Source organism: Tetrao urogallus (genome assembly GCF_951394365.1).
Source record: "Tetrao urogallus genome assembly, chromosome: 8".
Taxonomy (NCBI): Eukaryota; Metazoa; Chordata; class Aves; order Galliformes; family Phasianidae; genus Tetrao; species Tetrao urogallus.
In genome coordinates, this window is record NC_136821.1 from 7711179 (window position 1) to 7733260 (window position 22082).

Genomic DNA, 22082 nt, shown 5'->3' on the forward strand with positions numbered 1-22082 from the left:
TAATCTGCTTTGATTTAGCAGATTTTTGCCCTTTGGCTTGGTGGTTGGGCATATTATGCGATGTACTGTACTGTTTCTCTGCATGGATCTTCTGGCTCCAAGTACTTCAGCTGTTATATTTTTCACTTAAATGACAATCTTTTTCATTTTAGTACAGCAAAATGAAGACAGCAGCATAAGAAAATGTGTTAACTCTGTTTTTCTATCCTGTCCAGAGAATACTGGCTTCCTGGGATTTTTATAGTAGTCAGCCTTTGGTTCAGTATTTGTATTTGTAATCCCTATGTTTTCTTTTCTGCCACAGGTTTTTCATTATTCTTATACAGCTTCATACGTGATTTACAACATTCACACACGGTAGGAAAAACTGTTCTTTCAATTTGATGTCATTGTCACTAAATCTATAAATAAAGCAATGCCAAAGTATTCAAGTAAAAATCTTTACTTTCTTTTCAAGGGAAGTTTGGGAGTTAAACCCTCCAGAAGTAGAGGATTCAGTATTACAGTATGCGGCATGGGGTGTCCAAGGGCAGCAACTGGTAAGCACAGTCATTCAGAATGCTATGAGAAGCAGTTTAATAATTTATTTACTTTAGACAGAAGTAAAAACAAAAATTAAAAACCTTAAGGTCACTTTTGTTACATGGCTTTTACCTAGAAGCTGCATTAACTGTATACTGGATGTTAGTATCTTTTTGTTCCAGGTCTTTGGGGATGTTTTAATTTTCATAAAAAGTAATATGTCTTTGTTTCTTTGTTTTTTAGTTGTTTTCTTCTTGTTGTTGTTTGAGCTTTTTTTTTCCTAATAAGCAAAGTCTTTAAATTTGTATTTATTGAAAGAGTCAAACTTTCATCTAAATATGCACCCAAGTAATTCTTATGATAGGCATTTTTATGGCCATGACTATGAGAACAGCAAAATTGAAAGTAAAGTTTTTAACTGCACGATCAATGAACACTGTGTACAGTAGCAAGAGGCTTAACATTCAAAAGTGGATGTGATAAATCCAATCAATTATTTTTCATTAAGAGTGTTACTGCCAAGGTAATTTGTGCTGCATTTAATTCATAGTAGTAAAAACAAAAATACTGTTTTATATAATGTTTTCTATCAAAAGTTTGATCACGTTTTATGAACATAAATCACTCTTTGTGACCAACCCCAATATGAGAAGTAAAAAATAGTGATTTTTGAAACAGTGTTGATTTTAAACTGATGGTAGATGAAGACAAGAGGAAGACTTATAAAAACCTCTAAGTTTCTACTCTCTGAATAGAGAATTCACATATCTTTGAGGTAACAATCTAATAAAATAATTAATGCTAACCTGCCTGATCTGAGAGCCTCTTTGAATGTGTGACTTGTTTATGTAGATAGTTTGTAAGTTCAGTGTCTTGCTTATTCATCAGGGTGGTGGGAACATAAAAAATGGTTCTGGTTGGAAAGCATTGTATCAAGTAAGTGGAGTCAGGAAGGAAAAAAAATTGGTATGTTTGATATGCTTTAATAAGTGACCACATTAATTTACCAATAATGAGAGCATGGTGACAGAATTGATGGTAACAAATATGTAAATTGTTTATGAGATGGTTTATGGAATGCAGCGGGCTGTGCATGTTGTAACAGAATGGTGATGCATTTGCAAAACAGAGCAGAATTAAAAACCATTTTAAATTAATTGCTATTTGTAAGACTTTTTCTGTACTATTCTCTAATCTAAAGTGCAACTAGAAGTACATGCGGTGATTACTGAGATGTGAATTTTTTGTTTTCCTGAGGTTTGTCTTAAGGACAGGGACAGACTTAACTATCAAAAGCTTCAGAAAAAAATAAGAAATCAGAATAACACTGGATCTGTTTTACCTAGATTGTCATACTGGAAATAGGTATGAATAACTTTACATACAAGCAGAGATTGTATCCTATTAAGTCTCAGAACTGGAAAAAGAAAGAAAGTAACCAGTCTTTTTTAGGTCCCGTCTAAATCATGCAAAATTGAAAAATCGTAATTTATACTTTGATGAAGATAATATTGCTTTTCTTTTTAATGTCCTAGTAAAGTTAATGTCATGCTTTAAAAATATCTTTTCCTGATTCTGAGGCTTTATGGTGCCATATGGTCTGCAGAATCAGAAATTTGTATCTTTGATTAAAACACAAAATCTGTGCACTCTCAATGATACCAGGTATTGCTATATAGATGTAAACTTGCAATGGCAGCATACTTAGGGTCACTTTGATGAGAATCTTTCACAAGAGTGTTCTCTTGAAGCTATTTATATGGCAAAAGGTGGTTTCTAAATGACAGATGTGCATTGCCAAATTACCCTTGAACTTCAGCATTCATGTTGAGGTAGACCTCTGAAATGAAAAAGAGTAGAACCGTTCCAGTTTTCACTAACTTGGTGCTATGACTGGTCCTTGATGAAATAGTTTGGGATAACACGTGCAGTTGAATCAACTGTTTCTTGCTCTTTAGCTAGAGTAGTGGATTCTGTAAAGATTAAGAGAAAAGCTCAGAGAAACATCTGCTGTTTGAGTCATGACATTTTAGTGTAAAATTAAAACTGCCTTTTGGGAGAGCAAACTTTTGTCTAATGAGTTAATGCATTTTAATGTCACATAGCTGTTATTTTTGAGGACTGTTTCCAAGGTCATATTCTTTAAAATACAGTGTTTTGAATGTGTTAAAAGTGTGCTAGATCTAAATACTATTTCTGTGTATTTTGATATGTTAGGGATTTTTTTATGTAGTTGTTAAGTGTTTGTCATATTTGCTGAACATGAAGTTTAGCCAAATAATTCCAGGGAACATAAAACAGCACAAGTAAATACCTAACTGATTTCATCAATATTTATCTATCTCTTGTTTACTTGATTAGAGAACTCGCCACATGTGTCTGAGAAAGATATCCTACATGTGGCAGGAAGGCCTTACCAAGGAGGAGAATGTTGCTGTTTTCAAAATACCCTATTCTTATTCAATGTCTGCTCCAGTACTTTGTAGCAAATGACTCCATGCTGCACCTGGCATGGAGGCAGGGTTGGAAGCACTGGACAGCAGGAGAAAGCTGTCTCTGTTTATTCAGTGAGACATACTAGAAGTCTGAATGTAAAATCTATTTCCAAAATACGCGGTTTCCTATGAGAGATACAGTGTTCCTCTAGAGCACTTGATGCAATATGGATAGTTTTTATTGTCTGTCACCAGAAAGATTACTTAAAGTAGCAATCAGTGATGTGCGGCTAGAAGGTCTTCAGTTTGTCTGATCTTTTAAGAAAAAGTTTTGCATAGTTGACACCTTAATTTCACTCTAGGTGGCACATGTTTATTTTATATGACGTTCTTTCTATTCACTTCTATCCATCTAAATCACTTTGCCTTTGTATTTACAGTAGGTATTTTATGTTATTTATTGAACTGAGCTTATTATTCTTATGATATACTATGTGATTGTGAAAGGAACTGTTGGATAAGCATAAATAATGGTAGATTTAGTTATGTATGAATGCTTATTTGTAAATAAATCCATATTTTAAAATGGCAGAAATAAAGCATATGGTTTAGCTCTCTAGAATACTAAAAAATAAATAACTTTGTAGAAGCTTGATAGCTTTCTTCATCAAAAATTGATGCCATCAACAGGAAAGCATTATTAAATGGTAGAACTGAAGATGAGCTTTTATTATGCTTTAACACAATTTAACTCCTCATTGTGTAGAATTATCTATTATCTTTTACACACAATGAATGATTTGTTGACTGCAGCTGAACTGTGGGTTCAAGTTGCTCTCATCAAATTTTGGAAAATGTATAAAATATTAGAGAACAAATTTTCCCTCTTGTTCCAATATTGGAAAGGATAATCATAACTAAAGAGGCACACTTTTGTCTAATGAGTTAATGCATTTTAATGTCATATAGCTGTTATTTTTGAGGACTGTTTCCGAGGTCATATTCTTTAAAATACAGTCTTTTGAATGTGTTAAAAGTGTGCTAGATCTAAATACTATTTCTGTGTATCTTGTAGCTGAAGTATTTACAAAAAGAAAATGAGAGAAAGAAGAAAAACTGAAGGAAAAGGACCTCACTTTATATTAAAACTATGTAAAACCAGACAAAAGGAAACTTTTAACAAAATAAAGACAAACTTGATTTTATTATCAAAAATAAACACACTAATTCAAGAACCCCCTGCTTTATTGTCATTCAGCATTGTCAAAGCTGTACTGCTTGGAAATCCATTTTATCTTCTCTTCTTGTCAACATTTATAGCCCTGCCAAAATGAAAGCACCCTTTGGACTTGTGACAATTCCTTACTGCCTTATTTATTTATTGTGTTAGAATACTGTTTTAGTTGATACTGCAGGAAAAAAAAAAAAATAGTTTTCTGATGTTATATTGTTTGCCATTTGACCACAAAGCTAATTTTGGTAAATAAGGAGTTAGTGGGACTGTGCTGGACACATGCCTTGCTGAGCAGATTCTTTAAGAACCAGGATTTGCTAAAAGCTTCATTTACAATTTGTTCTATCAAAGTTCAAAACAACATTTCTGTAAAAATGAGGGTAACTTTCTGGGATATGTTTGTGTTTGTGCATAATAAATGCTGTTGGTCCTTGGCACCCCCTCCTGGCAAAAATCCGGTGTTTGCAAATGAGGAAGAAAATATCTCAGTGTTCGTGAGCCAAGTAGAAGCTTAATTAACGCTACTTAAGTAAGTCTTAAATAAATATATTTAATCTGTTTTTACTTTCAAATTCTTTTGATCTTTGGACTTGAAGTATTTTAATGTAAATAGCTTAAAATGACATATGGAAATGTCAAGGTTTTATTTCATCTTCCCTTTTGCTCGTGATGCTAATGAGGCAAATGGCAGTAAAACTGAGAGGAATATGTCATCTTCAATTTATTTTGAAAACTAGAAATAAACAAGAACATTTTAATATGATATTAAACTTAAGTATGATTATTGTTATTTTAAAAACCCACTGGGAAGTTGGTTGGGCACTGGAACAGGCTCCACAGGGCAGTGGTCACAGCCCCAGCCTGACAGAGTTTAAAGAGCATTTGGACATTGCTCTCAGAACTATGAGTTGGATTCCAGGTGATCCTTTTTGAAGCCAAGAGTTGGGCTGGATGATACATGTGGGTATTTTCCAATTCAGGATACTCTTAAGATTCTGTGAATCTATTTTCTTTTCCAAATATTTCTATCCATAATTTTAGATTTCATCTGGGAAACTTCTTAGATAAAATATACTAAATGGTCAGATGCTGTTATGAAATTATATGGAAGACTTACTAGCATACTTGAAAAAGGTCTTTGCTTCTTTTATTTTTTCTTCCTAAACTGATTCTGTTTTTTAGGATCTCTGTTTAACAGAAGAAATATAATATTTCTCTTCACATAAGAATCAATTACCTGATAGTTTAGTGAAACTATATTCTTCAGTAATCTACTGCTAAACATTGAATTTGCGCTTAAATTTCTCAAACCAGCATTGTAAAAAGTAGCTATTCTTTGCCTTTCCATCTAAATTATTAAACTCAAAAAAACTGAATGATTAGTTTCTCTGAAAGTATTCTACAGATCTAATTTCCATCTTCTATTATTAAGTGCCCCTTCATTTAAAAATAGAGTTGGAGAAGATAAGTGCTAAATGCGTGCTCTCTGGTTTCAAAAATGATACTCAGTATGAAATAATTTTTCTGCATCTCAGAAAAAAAAGGAAGTGGAGTATGCCATTTGGGCAAACAGATAAAAATACATTTTTATCAAAGATTGGGTGTATTTCTTATAGTTTTTGAGAGCTGTAAAGAGCATGGACATTTAGGAGTGGAAGCAAGGCGTTGCTGAGCACAGAAGTTGCTTTGTCACTTAATTGCTTAGTGAAATGCAATGAATGTGTCCTGGTATCAAAGGTAACTTTAAGATTTCAAGTGGTAAAGGTTAGATATTGCTAGCCCTTTGTGAAGATAGCTACTTGGCACCATCTGAAAGATGTGAAGGAATAATGAGAAAATCATGTTTTATAGGGGCATTATTCCTCTGCTACAGTTTTTCATGTGAAACAGTAAAAGGCCCAACATCTCTATAGTATATATAGAGTACAGAGTACATACAGAGTATATAGAATAATATGAGAGTGGAGATAAAAGATGTTTATCCTTCCCTCTCCCGGATTTTCACAATAAAAGATGTCTTCTCACTTCCTGATTCTTGTTCTGCTGTCACAACTTTAGAATGCAACTAATGTGTAAGTCAGTATCTAAAACATGCACGCATGTAAATGAACTTGTGTATTCACTTTTGTATCTGTAACTGTTTCGTAAGCAAATATATTGGAAATCTGCCATATTGTCATGCTAGAAAGCCAATTATTTTTCTATATTTGTTTATTTGTTTATATATATTTACACACAGTTCACTCAATGAGGAGTACGAATAGACATAGATGCAGACGTTTGGTAAGAGCAAACACTGGGATTTGTCTTCATAGCAGCCTGCAGGGAGCAAAGAAAGCAGAAGTGCTTCCCTCTCATCTAGAGTATCCAGTTGTTCAACGTGTATGTGTAACAAACTGTATCTGAATGTTCACACTTAATTCTGTTAGCTAATATTAACTGCAGTTCCAATGGCTCGTAAAATAGGACTGCTGTACTTCTTGTGTGAAAATTGCATACCTTTTGGTAATGCAGAAACAGAAGTATAAAATTCTTTAGATACAGTCACCCAGGAAAACTAAATATACAGTCAAGGAGAAGAGAGATCAAAATCTGATTGTACTCTTTTGCTAAATCAGAATTGGGGAAGATGAAGTAGCAGGATTTATTGCAGATTGCATTTTCACAAACTCTGAAATCCACACAAAAGCACTGCAGGCAAACCTATAGCTGTGGATCATTAATGTATTCATTTAGTCAATTTATATTTGCTATCAAAACCAACTGAAAAACAACAACAACAAAAAAACCACTGAAGTCTTATACCACAAAATGGGATGGATTTTAGTGAATGTCATATTCTGATATCATTGGAAAGGCATCTTAATTAACATGTATCAAAAAAAGAAAGGGCAGTGCTTCCTCAATTTTATTGGAAAGCGAGGATGTAAACATGAGAGTTATTGTAGAATTTCTAATATCCTGTGAGTTCAGCCCTGGCATATTCTGTGTTAGTGATAACTAATCTTTTAGCTACATTATGAGTGCGTACCTGCTGTTGTTTACAGTACATTTATAAGTGTTCTAAATTGTAATTAAATATAATAGCCTTGTGGATTGTTTGCAGTTGCTCAGAAATGGTAGTGCTAACACGTTACTGTGATGCAGTAGCATTAATCTCGATAGCAGAGAGGTTGTGCTTCTGTGTTCTGTTCTTCATGCCATGCATGGTATCTTGGTTACTAGCAAAATATGGTTAACATATTGCAACTGACAAAAGGAAAAAAAAAGACTGTGTATGACGTTGGGTTGTATGTTTTGATGTCCCTGTGTTTCGTAGTGATCAACAGCTGCTTTCTTTGTTCTTTAATTGCAACATAATCAAAAGGATTAAAAGGCTCCCCCAGTGAAAGTTCCTGCCTCGATCAATCATAATCTTTAGAAAATTGTTACCTTTAAGAATGAATATAGTTACTATTGCTTGTAATTATAATCATTTTGTTATTAATTTTGATTTGCTTCATGCCTTGTTTGCAGTGTGTCTGATGATTTTGACACATATTATGTGAGGGTAGATTTTTGCCTAATGCTACACTTCTTCACTTCTCTTAAATAGCTGATTTTACCTGCTGTGCCTTTTGTCTGTGTAATTTAGTTGATCATGGTGCACATGGAACTGCGGAGTAAGAGCTGGAGCAAGCTGGAGATGAACTGCTCAGAAAATGTTATACGTGTATAGACGGTCCTGCAAAATAAATAAATGCTGTGAGGGTCAGTCATTCCATACTACTGGTGATGTTCAAAGCAGTTGTACTGCAAAATGTATCAAACATTGAAGCTTGCAATTGCTTTTCATGGGAGCTCACATTCCAAATAGACAACAGATGCAACATCAGGAAAAGAGATACAACAAAGCTATTTTGCAATACAGTTCCACTAAGCCTGCCTTGAAATTGTCCTCCTGCAACATGCATTATCTGAATAGAAAAATTGTGAGGTGAAAAAGGATACAGCAAGAAGTCAGCATGATCACAGTGGGCACAGTCACTAGTGAATACTCTAACCATCTAAAATTCACACTCGTGGAAGCTTAGTAAGTCACTTTCCTGTTTTATATTATCCAAAACATAGCGATTCTCTTTGGCTCTGGGGATATCTGCATGATCTATTAGAAAGACATTAACAGAATAACGACCAAATTTACTATAATTTTGGGGGGGGTAACAGTTTCTTATCTTGTCTTTTGCTAGTTTCTCAGTATGAGAGTGTCCCAGTTCATTTCCATAGAGTTTCTTGCTCAGCTCATTTCCATGAACAAGAATGGCAGGCTTCTACCTTGCTACTTTTCCAAAGTGTGCAAAGCATTCCTGGAATTCAGATTCTTTTCCCAAGTGGTTTTGGTATACACTGGCTCTCAGTTTCATATATGTGGAATGGTAAATCAATGCCTATCTTCCTCCAACATATATAAACATGTGCAGAGCATCATCACAAGCAGGATGGTGGTGCATCTATCATTCTTACGTGCCTGCAGTATACCTTATCATGAGTCATTTGAGTTGCTCCTGCACCAGCACTTAGTTTGGCAGTTTCACAGAATTGTAGTGGAAGAGATCTCTGGAAATCATCTGCCCTAACTCCCTGCTAAAACTGTTTCCTTATAGTAGATTGTACAGAAAAGCATCCAGGATGGTCTTGAATATCTCCAGCGGAGGCTACACAACCTGACTGGGCAGCCTGTTCTAGTGCTCCATCACTCTTACAGTAAGGAAATTCTTTGTGTTAGTATAGAACTTTTTACATGGATGATTGGAATTATCCAAGTCTCAACCTGCAGGAGGAGATGAGCTAAATGACCACTTCATCACAGAAAAATTAAAAAGACATTTCTTTCTTGCAACAAAATGAAGATCTTGAAGGGTTTCTGTGCTCAGTGCAGCACATGCCCCATGGCTCTTGGCTATAAAGGAGCTTGCTTCATTGTGGACCAGGATATTTGGATTGCCATTATGGATCTTCTAACTGGGTATAAAAAAATAACTGTTCCACTTTGTTTCTGTATGTCCAGTTCTTCTGAATAACTTCAGAAAGTGTTTTCTTACCAAAATAATTTTTTCCCCCTGTGAGAGGAAACCAGAAGTTACATTTCTGTTGCATCAATACACAGAAATATCATTTTAAGTACACCTCGTTCTTCAGTAGAAAGCTGCTTCAACTGAATGGCATTAAGTCGAGGGAAAAGGGCAGAAAGGAGTACTTATCTTCTGTAACAGTGGGTATAATAATGGTCTGGCAATCCCAGTTAAAGTCTGTAAATCCCAAGGGTATAGTAAGTGAAATCATAGATGGCAAGAAAGCATCTGTTTGAATAGAAGAGAACAAACATTACACTACGACTAAAAGTAACACAGTCTGTAGCTCTATTAGAAAAAGAATGCATTTGTCAGGGCTTTCAAGGATATTGAAGGGTGGTAGAGAAGATGGCAAGCCAGGTCTTTTAGTTGCAATGGTAATTCTATGACAGATACTGTTGCTGCTTTGCGGTGTTTTTTGTTTTTGTTTTCTTTTTAAGTAGGTAAAAATATATGTTCATTGTGTCATGGGTGAGTTGCTTCTACACCCAAAAAAGGGTTTTATTTGTATTGGGGACATCAGTGACATTACATTATACCTATATTTATATGCATTTTAAAATATATTTATAAGCGTTTATATTTATGTATGTATGTTACCCAGGAGTGTCTCTCTCAACTGCCAGTTTTTTGGCAGCTGTTGGTAGAGGAGCTGCTCCCCCTTGCAGAGCTTAAAGCCCTGCTCCATTACTGCTCTTGCTCACAGTAAGCAATTGTACCTCCACACAGCTCTGGACACACTTCTGCTGTTGTCTAACTGGTGAGTAAAAAACTTATCTGCTGCTTATAGGTTATCTTGTAGGAATGTGGTTATGCCTGTACTTCAGCAGTGAACCTAAAGTGAAAAATAAAGTTGTATTCTGTCATTTAAATAAAAACATGCAATTGTGAAACATTGCAAGCAACAAATAGAAATTAGTTTAGAAGATGGTTTTTGAATGAATAGTTCAGAGTCTGACAGATGTGAAAGAAAGGGGAAGATTGGTGCAGTAAGTAGAATACCAGAGCAAGCAGAGCTTCTCATCCTTCCCAGTCAGTTGAAATAAAGGTGATCAAGAATTAATTTCTCACTAGTCCGAAATATTCGTACAGAAAGGAGTTATTCAAATAATTAAAGAAATACTGTGGTTTTGTTTGACACTTGTTTTTGAGGTTGATGTATTTAGCTCTGCTAAATGTCTAAGAATACAGTCACGTAATTTTGAAGATCATTGATTTTGATGTTTACACCATTTTAGAGCATTATTAGCAAAAGATCCTAGATAAAAATAATTGGAAATTGTTTAGAAATGCTTGGGGAGTAATTAGTGAGAAGGTTAAAAAAAAAAAAAAAAATTATAATAATAATTTCTAAGATAGCATAGCCCAGTTCCACTTTATGCCTTTTTCAATTTGTTTTCTTGTCATCATGCCAAAAAGCTATGAAAGCATTTTGGGCACAAAGCCACTGATGTGTTCCTGAGAGTAGCTGGTTGATACGCAGTTAGCAGCTCCTCCTTTTAGTAATGTTGGAAGATTCAGTAGTTACTATGAACATTTTAACACTTATGATGTAGTAATAAAAAAAAAAAAAAATAAATGTACAGAATCATAGAATAGCTTGGGTTGGAACGAACCTCCAAGATACCTGTTTCCCACCCTCCTGCTGTGGACAGGGTTGCCAACCACTGGTGCCAAACACCAGATCAGACTGCCCAGGGCCCATCCAATCTGTAGTCAAGCACCTCCAGGGATGGGGCGGCCACAACTGTGCCAAGACCTCACCACTGTCTTGGTTGAAGGTGGTATTAAGAAAAAGTACTAAAAAAAAACCTTTTAGTTTTACTTGCTCCCTAATCTGAGTGAATTTAGATTAACGAGATAAATTTTTGGTTTGGTTCATTGCCCAAAATAATGTATACAAAGTGATTAAGTATGTGAAAGTCTCACCTGGAAATGTTTGGGTTCACTTTTTTAAGTCAGGATTTTAGGCACATGTATCTGCAAGATTCTGGTCAAAGAATATTTCTTCTGTTTTGATCAGTAACTCTTATCCCAGTGTTGTGATTTGCTATGTGCCTGTCAGTATTTGACAGTTTAAACTTCTGTTGTAGGAAAAGTAGTTGTCTGAGTTCTTGTCCAGCTACTTACTCTGTCGTTCACACAATTTGAAAGACCAAACTTGGGGAAAATGGCTCAAAAATTCATCTTCAGTGTTTTGCCATACTGCAACAAATCAGCAGCCACAGCTGCCTCCTTAAACAAAATTTCAACCTAGTTTTTCTGTTCTGAAAGGAAAGCTTGAAAGCATATTCTGATGAAATATATAAAAAAATAAACCTTGGTGTTTGAGGGGGAGGGAATTTGACGATGATGTTGAAAGACTTCCTCTTCTTTTGGTCCCTAATGTAGTGTTGGATGTTCAAAGCAAGCGAAATCTATTTGTGTCTTGTGAACAAAACCAGTTTCGAATGGTGATCCATTACAATTTCAGGGTTTTTAGGGTAGTATGTGACATACCATATTTGGCAGAAATGTAAGATCGGGGATTGTTTTCCATGGCTATACAAAATCTTTTTACCTAGTTGGGCTAAACAAATTTGGAGCTTGGATTTGCAGACAGTAGAGCAAAGAGCCTCTCAAGCCACTGCTGGTAGCCTTCATCATGATGCCATCACTCCTGTTGCAGATCTGCAACCTGATTTGGTTTACTAGCACAAATTGGCAGCTTAACTCCAAGTCCTTACTCCCAAGAGGTGAAGGAGATAAATAATAATCAATGAACACTTTAATATGGTCATGAATGGGTGCCTGCCTTCAGGGCTTGGCAGCTCTTTTGTCGACAGCATGCATGTATCCATTCCTGCTGGTTTAAATGGCGGTTTGTTGGCTTGATGTGGCAAATGGCAAAGTGATACTTATAATCTTGAAAAATTAAATAGTTAGAGCTCGTTACTAAAAGAAACTTAAATAAAATAGAATCATTTGATCAAGGAAGTGTTTTTGTAATCTTCTGAAAGCAGTTGTTAAAATGAGATTGATGAGATTGTCAGCTGTAAAAAATTGCTCCTTACTAAGCAGTGATCAATATAGTGCTTTGCATTGCCTATGCTATCTGTAATTTAGTTTGGTATTAATATTTTGAAATCGCTTTAATAGAGAGTGCTGGGATAAATTATTTTATTTTGCACAGCGAGGTAATTAACCATTCCTTGTTATTACTTCTACTTTTCCTTTTATCTAAGGGAAAAAGAAACAACTTTGAGTGTGGAAATATATATTGAAATATATATATTGACAAGAAACATTTGTCAGTATTAATTCAAAAATCTGATACCTCCAGAGTTCTCTATTCTTTGCTTTCTCCTGGCATGAATGCTGAATCACATCAGCTTCCATAAATTCTCAACTACATCAAATATTGTTTATTAAACTATAGTTAGAATAACATTTGGATTATTCAAACTGGATCAAGTATTTTTACTTCTGTTTTGATCTCCCTGCATAGTTCTGATTTACTGATAACTATCCCAAGTCACCCTCTATTCAAAGGAATGGTGAAATCATTGCAGTGCTCATGGGATGAAAAATCTCAGCTTTATTGCTTTATGCAGTGGAATCATGAAGTGGCTACTATTAGATATCAAGAAATGCCATTAGTTTGAGGTCTCAGAGGGAAATCAATTTCACATACTAATTTAGAGGAGGAATGAACAGCAGTAACAGCAATAATAGTACTTATCTCTCATGTTAGTATTTTCCCATAAATCATTTGTTTGTAGAAGTATGAGGGAATAATAAATGACTAGGCTTTTAAAATGCTCTTCGGTGGAAATACATCTACTTCATATTAGCTGCCCCTGCGACTCCATACATCAGCATACAATGATTAAATGTTGTTACGCAAATTTTGTACTGTATATTACTTCTGTTGTTCTACTAGTTCCTTTTTCTTTTAGTGTAATATCAGTATTAGATTGATTCCATTGTTAAGCTGTGCAAAGACATATGTAACAGTTGTAGTTTCACAGGAATGGAAAAAAAGCCCAAATCAGGTGTTTATTTGTTATTAACTCATCCACGGGAAAATGAAGAGAAGAAATTTGTGATATTGCATACCCAAAGTGTGTGGCAGTGAAGTGCTTAAAGGTCTCCTTGTGGATGGGAGAAAGGTGGTGATACAGCAGTGTGTGACTTAGTTTTGCTTCTCTCAGTAAGCTTCCACTCTGATACAAAGCTACAGCTTACATTTATTATGTATGTACTGTACTATATGTACTTGCAGAGCTATGTCTAATTTCTTGGCTACAAAGACAGAAGATTTTATTAGATGAAGTGGGATAAGTGGATTTTTTAAAATTTATTCAACTATTATAAAACTGGCCTCCTCTATCATTCTGAGGAATGCAGTAGTTTTTCTTAAACTGAATAAAAGCATTCCAACTGCAAAAACTTATTTCAAAGGAAGAATTTGGCCTAGCATGAGTATTAAAAGTTTGCATGCTTTGTCCAAATTGATAATAAAAGGAAATATGTAGCCCATGTCAGAGGAAACTCATGATGAATGATTCTGTTGACTGTACTGAGCCTGAGAAAATTGTGTATTGTTTGCTGAGCATTCATTTATATCAAAGAAAATGTTCTTTTCTCTTTCCTTCCCTCTTACCTCATCCAGATTTATATTTTTGAAAATAACATCTACTACCAGCCTGATGTAAAGAGCAGCTCATTGCGCCTGACATCTTCGGGAAGAGAAGGAATTATTTTTAATGGAATTGCAGACTGGTTATATGAAGGTAAGCCAGACAGATATTTATGTTTATTAAAACAGATGAGAGGTTCTTGTACAGAACCAGCAGCAAAAATCTATTTCAGAAAATGCTCTCTCATGTTGCTTTTGCTCCTTTGTCTTCTCATTTTCTTGCAAGATTGCCTTTGTATCTATTCATACTTTGTATTGAGTAGTGTTTTGCATATAACAATACTTCATGAGAAAGAGGAATTTATTTTCAACTAAACTGTGTCAGCTGAACAATGAATGTTATATGGTGTGTTAAAAATATACATAGTAGTGAAATCCTAAAAACAGTGGGTTTTCACTGCCTACTTCAGTGGAGCTGACGTTTCAAATAGAGCTATTCAAATAAAACTAAACACCCTGTATATTTTGTTTATTTAGAATCACTCCATTTATACCTTTGAGGCTATCTAGATTTGCACACAGTTAAAGAGGGATAGGAGTCAGTTTGACGCTTGTGTGAACAACTGTGCCAGTCCATTTAAAATTAAAACATCCTCACTGGAGACAGACAAATCACAGCATAGAGATAGACTTGTCTATATTTTCCTTCTTTACTGCTGGATACATATCAGAAGGTCATCTGGTGCAACGCTTTTTTAGCTGTGAATTCTTCAGTGTTCAGTATTTGGCATTAGCATGACCTGCAAGAGACTCCAGCCCCAGAAAGCAGGCAGTAAGATTGCATTTGTCTCTAAGATACTTGAATCCAATTTGAATGATATGGCAAGTTTTTAGTGCTGCCATTAGTGCTACCTCAGCAGCAACTGCTAATTTTATTTAAAGCAACTCAGAATAGACTCCAGGACTTGGACTTAGATTATCCTTAAGGGTCCCTTCCAGCTCAGGATATTCTGATTCTCTGAAAGTGTGCTGTTGCTGATAAGCAGTGCCAAAATGCAGTGGACAGTTCAGTCTGTGTTATCTCCCAACTTCTGAAGATACCTTCTGTACAGGTATATTTATTTATCCAGGGTTTCTCTCTGCACCTGAAATGCTTTAATATAAATAAAAAAGTTTGGAGGAGGTTATCTAGCCTTGATACAAGAAATTTAAATTAATACACACATCAATTATTTTTTCTGTGGTACTCTGGGACTCAATTTTATAGATTAATAGGGTGTGTTAAATGCTCGGTTACCTTAAGTATCTTACTTATTGTAAGTAGAGTTTTGCAGGGCAGAGTGTTTTTTAAGAATGGTGGTGCACAGGATAATAAGACACGTTAGTGGAGCCCTCAGAAATGATGTTGTCTGTACCTCTTGGCATCTGAGTAGTTATGAGAAGATAGCTCACATAGACAGCTTTGAAAACTGCCAAGTTTTGCTTTCTGTTCAAGTAAGCTCTAAAATTAGAATAGTAGTTTGCATCCCTTTGCGTGTATTTGATAGTTAGCCACTTGCAGTGAATGTTTTCCAGTGTTTTCCTGTGTTCATACATTTTGTCATATTCATGGATGCAACAGGGCAACTTTGAGCCCATTCTGCATGCACTTGGGGGCACCAGCACTGGAGAGGGCAAGCCTGTGTTTTCTGTTCTCCTTTTGGTGCAGAATGGAGCTGCCGTGAATGCTGTATACTGAAGGATCATCTTAAAGCTCTAGTTTGTAGAACAAAATGCAGCATGAGATTCTTTATAAAAATAAATCTTTTTGGTCTGCAAAGGATTATAAGGATATTGAAAAATGAATCAGGCTAGAAGAGATCACAGGAGGTTACCTGATGCAACTGATTGGTATTTGCCAAGCCTTTTATCAGAACTGTCTGGAAAGTATGGAGTAGATCCTGGCTGAGAATTATACAAATAGAAGTTTAAGGCATATTTCAGTGTGTGAGTATTGAATTTTATGTAGTTTGGAGTTCTGCGTTAGCAAGATCTACACCTGAGAGAACTAATGAGAAGCAAAACTAAACTTTTCCTTGACGCATGCCAATAGTCAATACTTTTTTTTTTTTTTTTTTTTCAGTTTGTCAGTGTATCAAGCAGTATCTAAAGTAGATTGATGTAGCTTTTCTGTAACTTCATTTGTCTTAAAGATAAGAGAAGCTGTTGGTAAAACAAATGACTTTTCCTTTAAGCTGTAGACATTTCACAATGAACAGAGGAAGAAAGTGGTTGAACTTGGAAAGAACAGCAGCCAGCTCAATAGTGGCAGTGATGTTATTTGGGGTTAGGCTTCTGCTTCTCTCTGTGTGCCCATCCTTCATACTGACACATATGAAAATATCTTTGTGTGAATAACCTAGTTTGAATACAAACACAATTATTAAATGATTTCACTATTACAATAATTAAAGCAAGCTCAATTATGATTTTTGCTGTCTGATGTACCCCATTCATTCTCTGTTGGTCACCTATGTAAAAGGCTTTAGATATGCAGTGTGGGAGCAGAAACGTGACCCAGAATATACAACTTTGAAGATAGCTTTGGGCTTTGTTGCTCCTTCCCTAGAGGATTCAACTCATTCAGGCACTTCAATCCTTTCAGAATCTGATTTGTGTCCTGGAGAGTGTCCTTTGACAATTCAAGTGAGCTTTGTAGGTAGATTCTTAAATTATGTATGCTGTCAGACTTCTATTCTGGTTACTATGTTATTCTCAATTAGTTTTCCAGTCATGTTCTTCAAATTTAAATACAAAATACTTGCAAAAAAAGAGTTATCAAATACATAACAAAAAACATCCAAGTCTTTTCACAGTTGGAAGACAAATGACCTGTACAGGGTGAATTTGGAATTGGTTGCAGGCTGCTTTATTGGTATTCCAGTTGTATGTGCTGCTTCTGTGAGTGCTTCTGTTCTTAATTCCTAGTATGAAACACAATGACAATAAATACAAGAAAACACTGCATTACATTTAGAGAATGATTTTTATTTGGCAAATAGAATTTGGATTAAAATCAAAATTTGGATTTAAAATAAGTTTTTAAAACTATTTTGGAAAAGTTAGATTAAAAAAAAAAACAAAAAACAAAACAAAACAAAAAAACCTAAATTAAACTAAACTGACCCTAAAAGCTCCCAAATATTGCACCCCAAAAATCATTACATAAGTGCAATGTGTGAAGATCTGCACGCAGAGAAAATCAGGCATAATAAAATTTCATATTAAAGAAGAAAGCAGATTGTCAGTTCTAAAAGAACTCTCAATTAAAGTTGTCCAAAACATTTAAAAATTAATTAAACATGTAATGAAATGCAACAGAACTAAACATATGACAATTACATTTATCTTTCACATTACAATAATGTATTGATGTCAGTGAAAGTATTCATTTGAGGAAGATGGGTCAAGTTTGATCTTTTCCTATGCCTTCTTATCCAAACATTCATTCAGTATAATGTGAAATTAGGGGAATTAAAACAGACACGTTTCAAGTAGCCACAGAAAGAATAAATCAATGGCAACTGGATGAGCTGGGAAGTTTGAAGTACTTACTGTTACGATGCTAAGGCGATCTGTTTTTGCAGAGGAACTTCTCCATTCTCATATTGCCCACTGGTGGTCTCCAGACGGTGAAAGATTGGCATTCCTGACCATAAATGACTCCCTGGTTCCTAGCATGGTTATTCCCCGATTTACTGGAGGCCTATATCCAAAAGCAAAGCAGTATCCATACCCTAAGGTAAGATAAATACAACTGTAGTCCATACCCTCCTATTTCCTGTGCAGTGGTGTTCTGTATGAAAGGAGCGGAGCGTCTCTGGAGGGCAGTAGAAGCTGACTTGGTTCACATTGCTTTTCAGGAAATATTAATTAAATGTTTTTTTCTAGTAGACTGTAACACTTAATGCTAGAAGGAAATTATCAGGTGTGGGAGCAGAAGACAGAATGATTCATAGCAATTTCATCCTCAGTATATTGCATGCTAAAGTCAATGCACCACTTCTGTTACTTATGTTACGAACATAAAATGTAGGACTGCACAGGAAAAAGGATGCTGTCATATTAAGTAAAATAATAATAAATTAAAATATGTATATATATGATATATGTATCATATAATATTTGATATATGTTGTATAATTTATATTATATACATATGATATGTATATATTTATAGATGTATATATCTATGTATATATATGTATATATTTATGCATACACATGCACTGTCACTGATTTTGAGAACTTGTAGAGAAAGATTTTTAGGTTTATGTTGGAAAATAACAGAGCAGTTCAGGAAGGGATGATGTCTGAATTTGCTCCTCAGTTTCTGGGAGTTTCTTGATCAAACGCCTCCTTAGTCATCATTATTCTGATAAGTTCCAATGCTGATATTATCTTCCAACTTGACAGGTTTTGTTTGTCTTACATATAATTTTAAAGTGCATGAGTTTCCTTCTTCTATGAGACATAAGTCTCTGTGTATGGTACTCCTTTGAAATTTCAAGGGAAATTCATTGGGAATTTTGAAATAATATTGCTCTAACCCTATTCTTGCTGCCAATTTTTGGAGATGTCTTTGTTCGTAATGGGTGGAGAAACAGATTGCAACATGTACTATGGAACAACGGTGTGTATGATATATAATGTGTGCTATGAAATAATACTCTGAAATAATAAAGCAATAACATTTTTAGAAGTAGTTCACATGCTTTCACTGACAAAAGGCCTTGAGTGACAGAGAAAAGAAAAAAATGTAATGATATTTCTAAAAAATGAGCTTTGTAAACAAGAAATGGGAATTCCACTTGATTAGCAGTTCAGCATAACAGTGATGCACAGTACTATTCTAGTAATCTCATTAATGAAATAACATTTCTTTATTTAATGTGTCTATTTAATGTCAATCTAGCTACCCATTAAACATCATTAATTTGTAATGAATCTTGTGGTACAGCATCAGAGATGAAAAAAAGGTTGGATCTTATGTAGAATAAAACCATTCGAGAAATGTATAATTGTGATTAAAAAATAAAATGAAACCCACGTGTATTTGTGAGTATTGGAACAGGCACTTCTGTGTACATGTTGCATATACAGACTTATAGGAGATATTTGTGACCAAAGGACTTGATCTGTCATTTTCTTCCACAGTTCTGCATTTGTGTAAGCTGCTTCCATATTGAGAATGCCTTTGAAAGATTGTATTTGCTTTCAGGCAGATGTAAAACTTTATGAGAAGGAAATAAATTCCAAGAGTCAATTTAAATGTCTTAGCAATAGTAAAAATACACAAATACCACCTTCTTCTTCCTCGTATCACTTAGAAATAGACACCGCATTCAGACTGCCTATATTTTGAGAAAAATCTGATTTCTAAAGAAAAAATGCGGAGGTATATTTCAGCCAAGCCCTTTTTTACTTCTAAATGTCCCTTTGAAGAGTCCAATGTACTGCTTTATAGATTAATATGATTAAAGCCAAATATCAATGACTTCACTTTGTCCTTCCAGTATATCAAAGTCATTCCCATTGAAATACACACTTGTCATTCCCAATATCCTAAAAAGGCTGGGTAGTGTTTTGTGGCTTACAGAAAAAATAAGCTTGAATATGATATTGCAGGGAGATTGGTATGGGACTAGCGGTATCTACTTGCTAGTTTTATATACCTTGGCTTTCTGTCACCAGTCTTTTCTCAAGAATGTCCCATAATAATGTTCCATGTTACCAAGAGTAGCATGAGTCTTGGCTTCTTATAGATACTCAAGTTTTATCAGACTCTTCCCAGTGGATGTATATCAAACTACCATTTTATTTCTCTTTTTCAATAAGAAGTGTTCTTTGTTGTTTTGTTTTTTTGTCTTATGAACACAGAATCCTGTGCAGTGCCAAAAGTAGAGATCTCCTTCTCAGCAAGTCAGGAAGACCTAGAGAAAATGGTGATGAAAGAGAAGGGAGGGGAGGAAGAGGAGGAATGCTGTGTCAGATAGAGTTATGTAGCTTTTTGGAAGAACGGTAGGGGCTGGAAAAGACTGCTGGAATCTGGAGCTGGCTGCTCTTTTAGGAACTGACCAATGCACTTCCAACTTTGTCCCCTTACCCTGCACCGGAGGGCTGCCATCACTGAGGGACAACAAGAGGATTATAAAATTAATACTTAATATCTTTATCTGTGTGACTTGTATGGCTGTGAAATTCAGTTTTAAAATTAAAGAGCTTTCTCGTTATTGTAAACATACTTTATTATGCTAATGAGCAAGTCTATTTTAGCTGCCACTGATTCATTCAGTACCTCTAAAACTCCTGTTTTCTTTTTTTCAAAGGCAGGTCAAACAAACCCAACAGTAAAGCTGTTTGTAGTTAATCTGTACGGACCAGCGCATACACTGGAACTGATGCCACCTGACAGCTTTAAATCAAGGTATTTTAATTTCACTATTTGGTGAAACTTGTGTTTGATTTAACGTAACTGTCTCTCAGGCTACTGATTGCCATTTTTACTTCAGCACAACTCTTGTATTTTGCTGGAACACAGTTGACCTTGTTCTCACAGCTGGGCATAAAGACAGTGAGATCAAGTACAATACTATATGATTTGCTCCTCTTAAAAAAACTCAAGGATCTGGAATTTGCTCATTTCCAGTGCTCTGAGATGCTTCATTTCTCTTGGAATATGTGAAATTAGGAATACTAAGATGGAGTCAAGAGGTCCAAATGCTGCTCTGTGCTTGCCGTGGCATTCATTTGTAACCTTTCTTGCTGTGAGCCAACTTGTTGGTTTCTGTTTCTGAAATGAAATTACAGAACACAGACATGTACTATTAATGCATAGAACATGTTGCCAGGATGTTCTATCATTTAGAGATGAATATCTTAAACTTGTCAAATGTACTAGGTTATGGAAATAGTTTTCCCCACAGTTCACAGATGCAAGGAGGTGGCAGGGGGAGAAGCAATGCCATCAGGTCACACAGACTAAGAAGGACTGTGCTGTGTCTGTGCTTGATAGGAAGGTCATTAGAAGAAATTATGTTTAGGACCACTAAGCTAATGTAATGGTCCTTTTGATTTTAGGACTGGCTGCAACTGGTAACCCTCCTGATAAAGTTACTATCTTAAGGTGAGCTCCTGGTTTACCTGTACTCATTGGAGATCACTTGAAACTTTTCCTTAAGGGCAAGAAAATTTCCATTTCTTCCCTTAGGGTTATTCCAATTTGGCAATTACAGTTGTCCTGTTGAAATTCCCACTGTGGTTTCAGTGCACATGTTAGTGGTCTTCTAGCCCTAAACTGTTATATGGTGTAGGTTATGGTAATAAAGAGTTGCTATAGTGCAGATACAGCTGCAGTCTAAGGGCAGAGATGTGCCACTTCCCTCTTCTCTGAGGGCATTACTGGGTGGAGAAGAAAAGAGAATAGAAAGATTGGCTTTGAAGACATGTATTTCTAAAAAAAAACGCTGTGTCTGGGTTGTTCTTGCAGTTCCGAGAAAAGATGGTTTCCAAAACAATCTAGAAGTTAATGGTGGGTAGTGATTCACAACCATCAATACCAACTTCAAGCTGTCCTCAGCTCTCTTCCAAATTGAGGTATCCGAAATTAGTGCAGGAATAATTTAGTAGTGAATTATGCCTTGTAATTATTTGTGTCAGCGGGAATGCTGACTGATTGTGTTCGTGGAGAGAATTATTTTACTGCATTGTGCATTTTGAAGTATTTTCTTTCTATTGGTGCTCAGAAACAACAAAATCTCCTGCTGTTTATTAGCCCCTCACTAATGAGTGCCTGTATGAGATTTGGAAGAGATTCCCTGCTACCAAGGTTAGCATCTTCACTTGCTTAAAGAGCATTAAAATTGTTTTATTGTTTAAAGATGTGAAGATGTGAAATGAGGAAGCACTGTGTAAACCACCAAGAAAAAGATAATCTTGAAAATGTAATGGTTTCATTTTAGATTTTTAGGTTTCATTCTTTCTGCCTGATTTGTTGAAAACAAAGATAGAATAAAACAGGCAAACACTGATATCTTAAATAGTATTATTTGCGTCATGAAGCTAAAGTCTAACTCAGTTTGTAGAATTTCTGGTGTGAGCCTGAGTGGCATCTTCCCCAG

At 35.3% G+C, this 22082-nt stretch overlaps 1 protein-coding gene across 1 annotated transcript in view; it reads left to right on the forward strand.

Annotated features, from left to right (window-relative positions):
* DPP10 (dipeptidyl peptidase like 10) overlaps nt 1-22082 on the forward strand; it is a gene marked incomplete at both ends in the record, with an annotated part of 196804 nt that overhangs the window by 141225 nt on the left and 33497 nt on the right. Inside the window, 5 exons of the mRNA XM_079538808.1 lie at nt 305-357; nt 458-539; nt 13957-14077; nt 17550-17704; nt 20292-20389. Coding sequence (XP_079394934.1) covers nt 305-357; nt 458-539; nt 13957-14077; nt 17550-17704; nt 20292-20389 — 509 coding nt within the window. The remainder of the gene's footprint in view (nt 1-304; nt 358-457; nt 540-13956; nt 14078-17549; nt 17705-20291; nt 20390-22082) is intronic.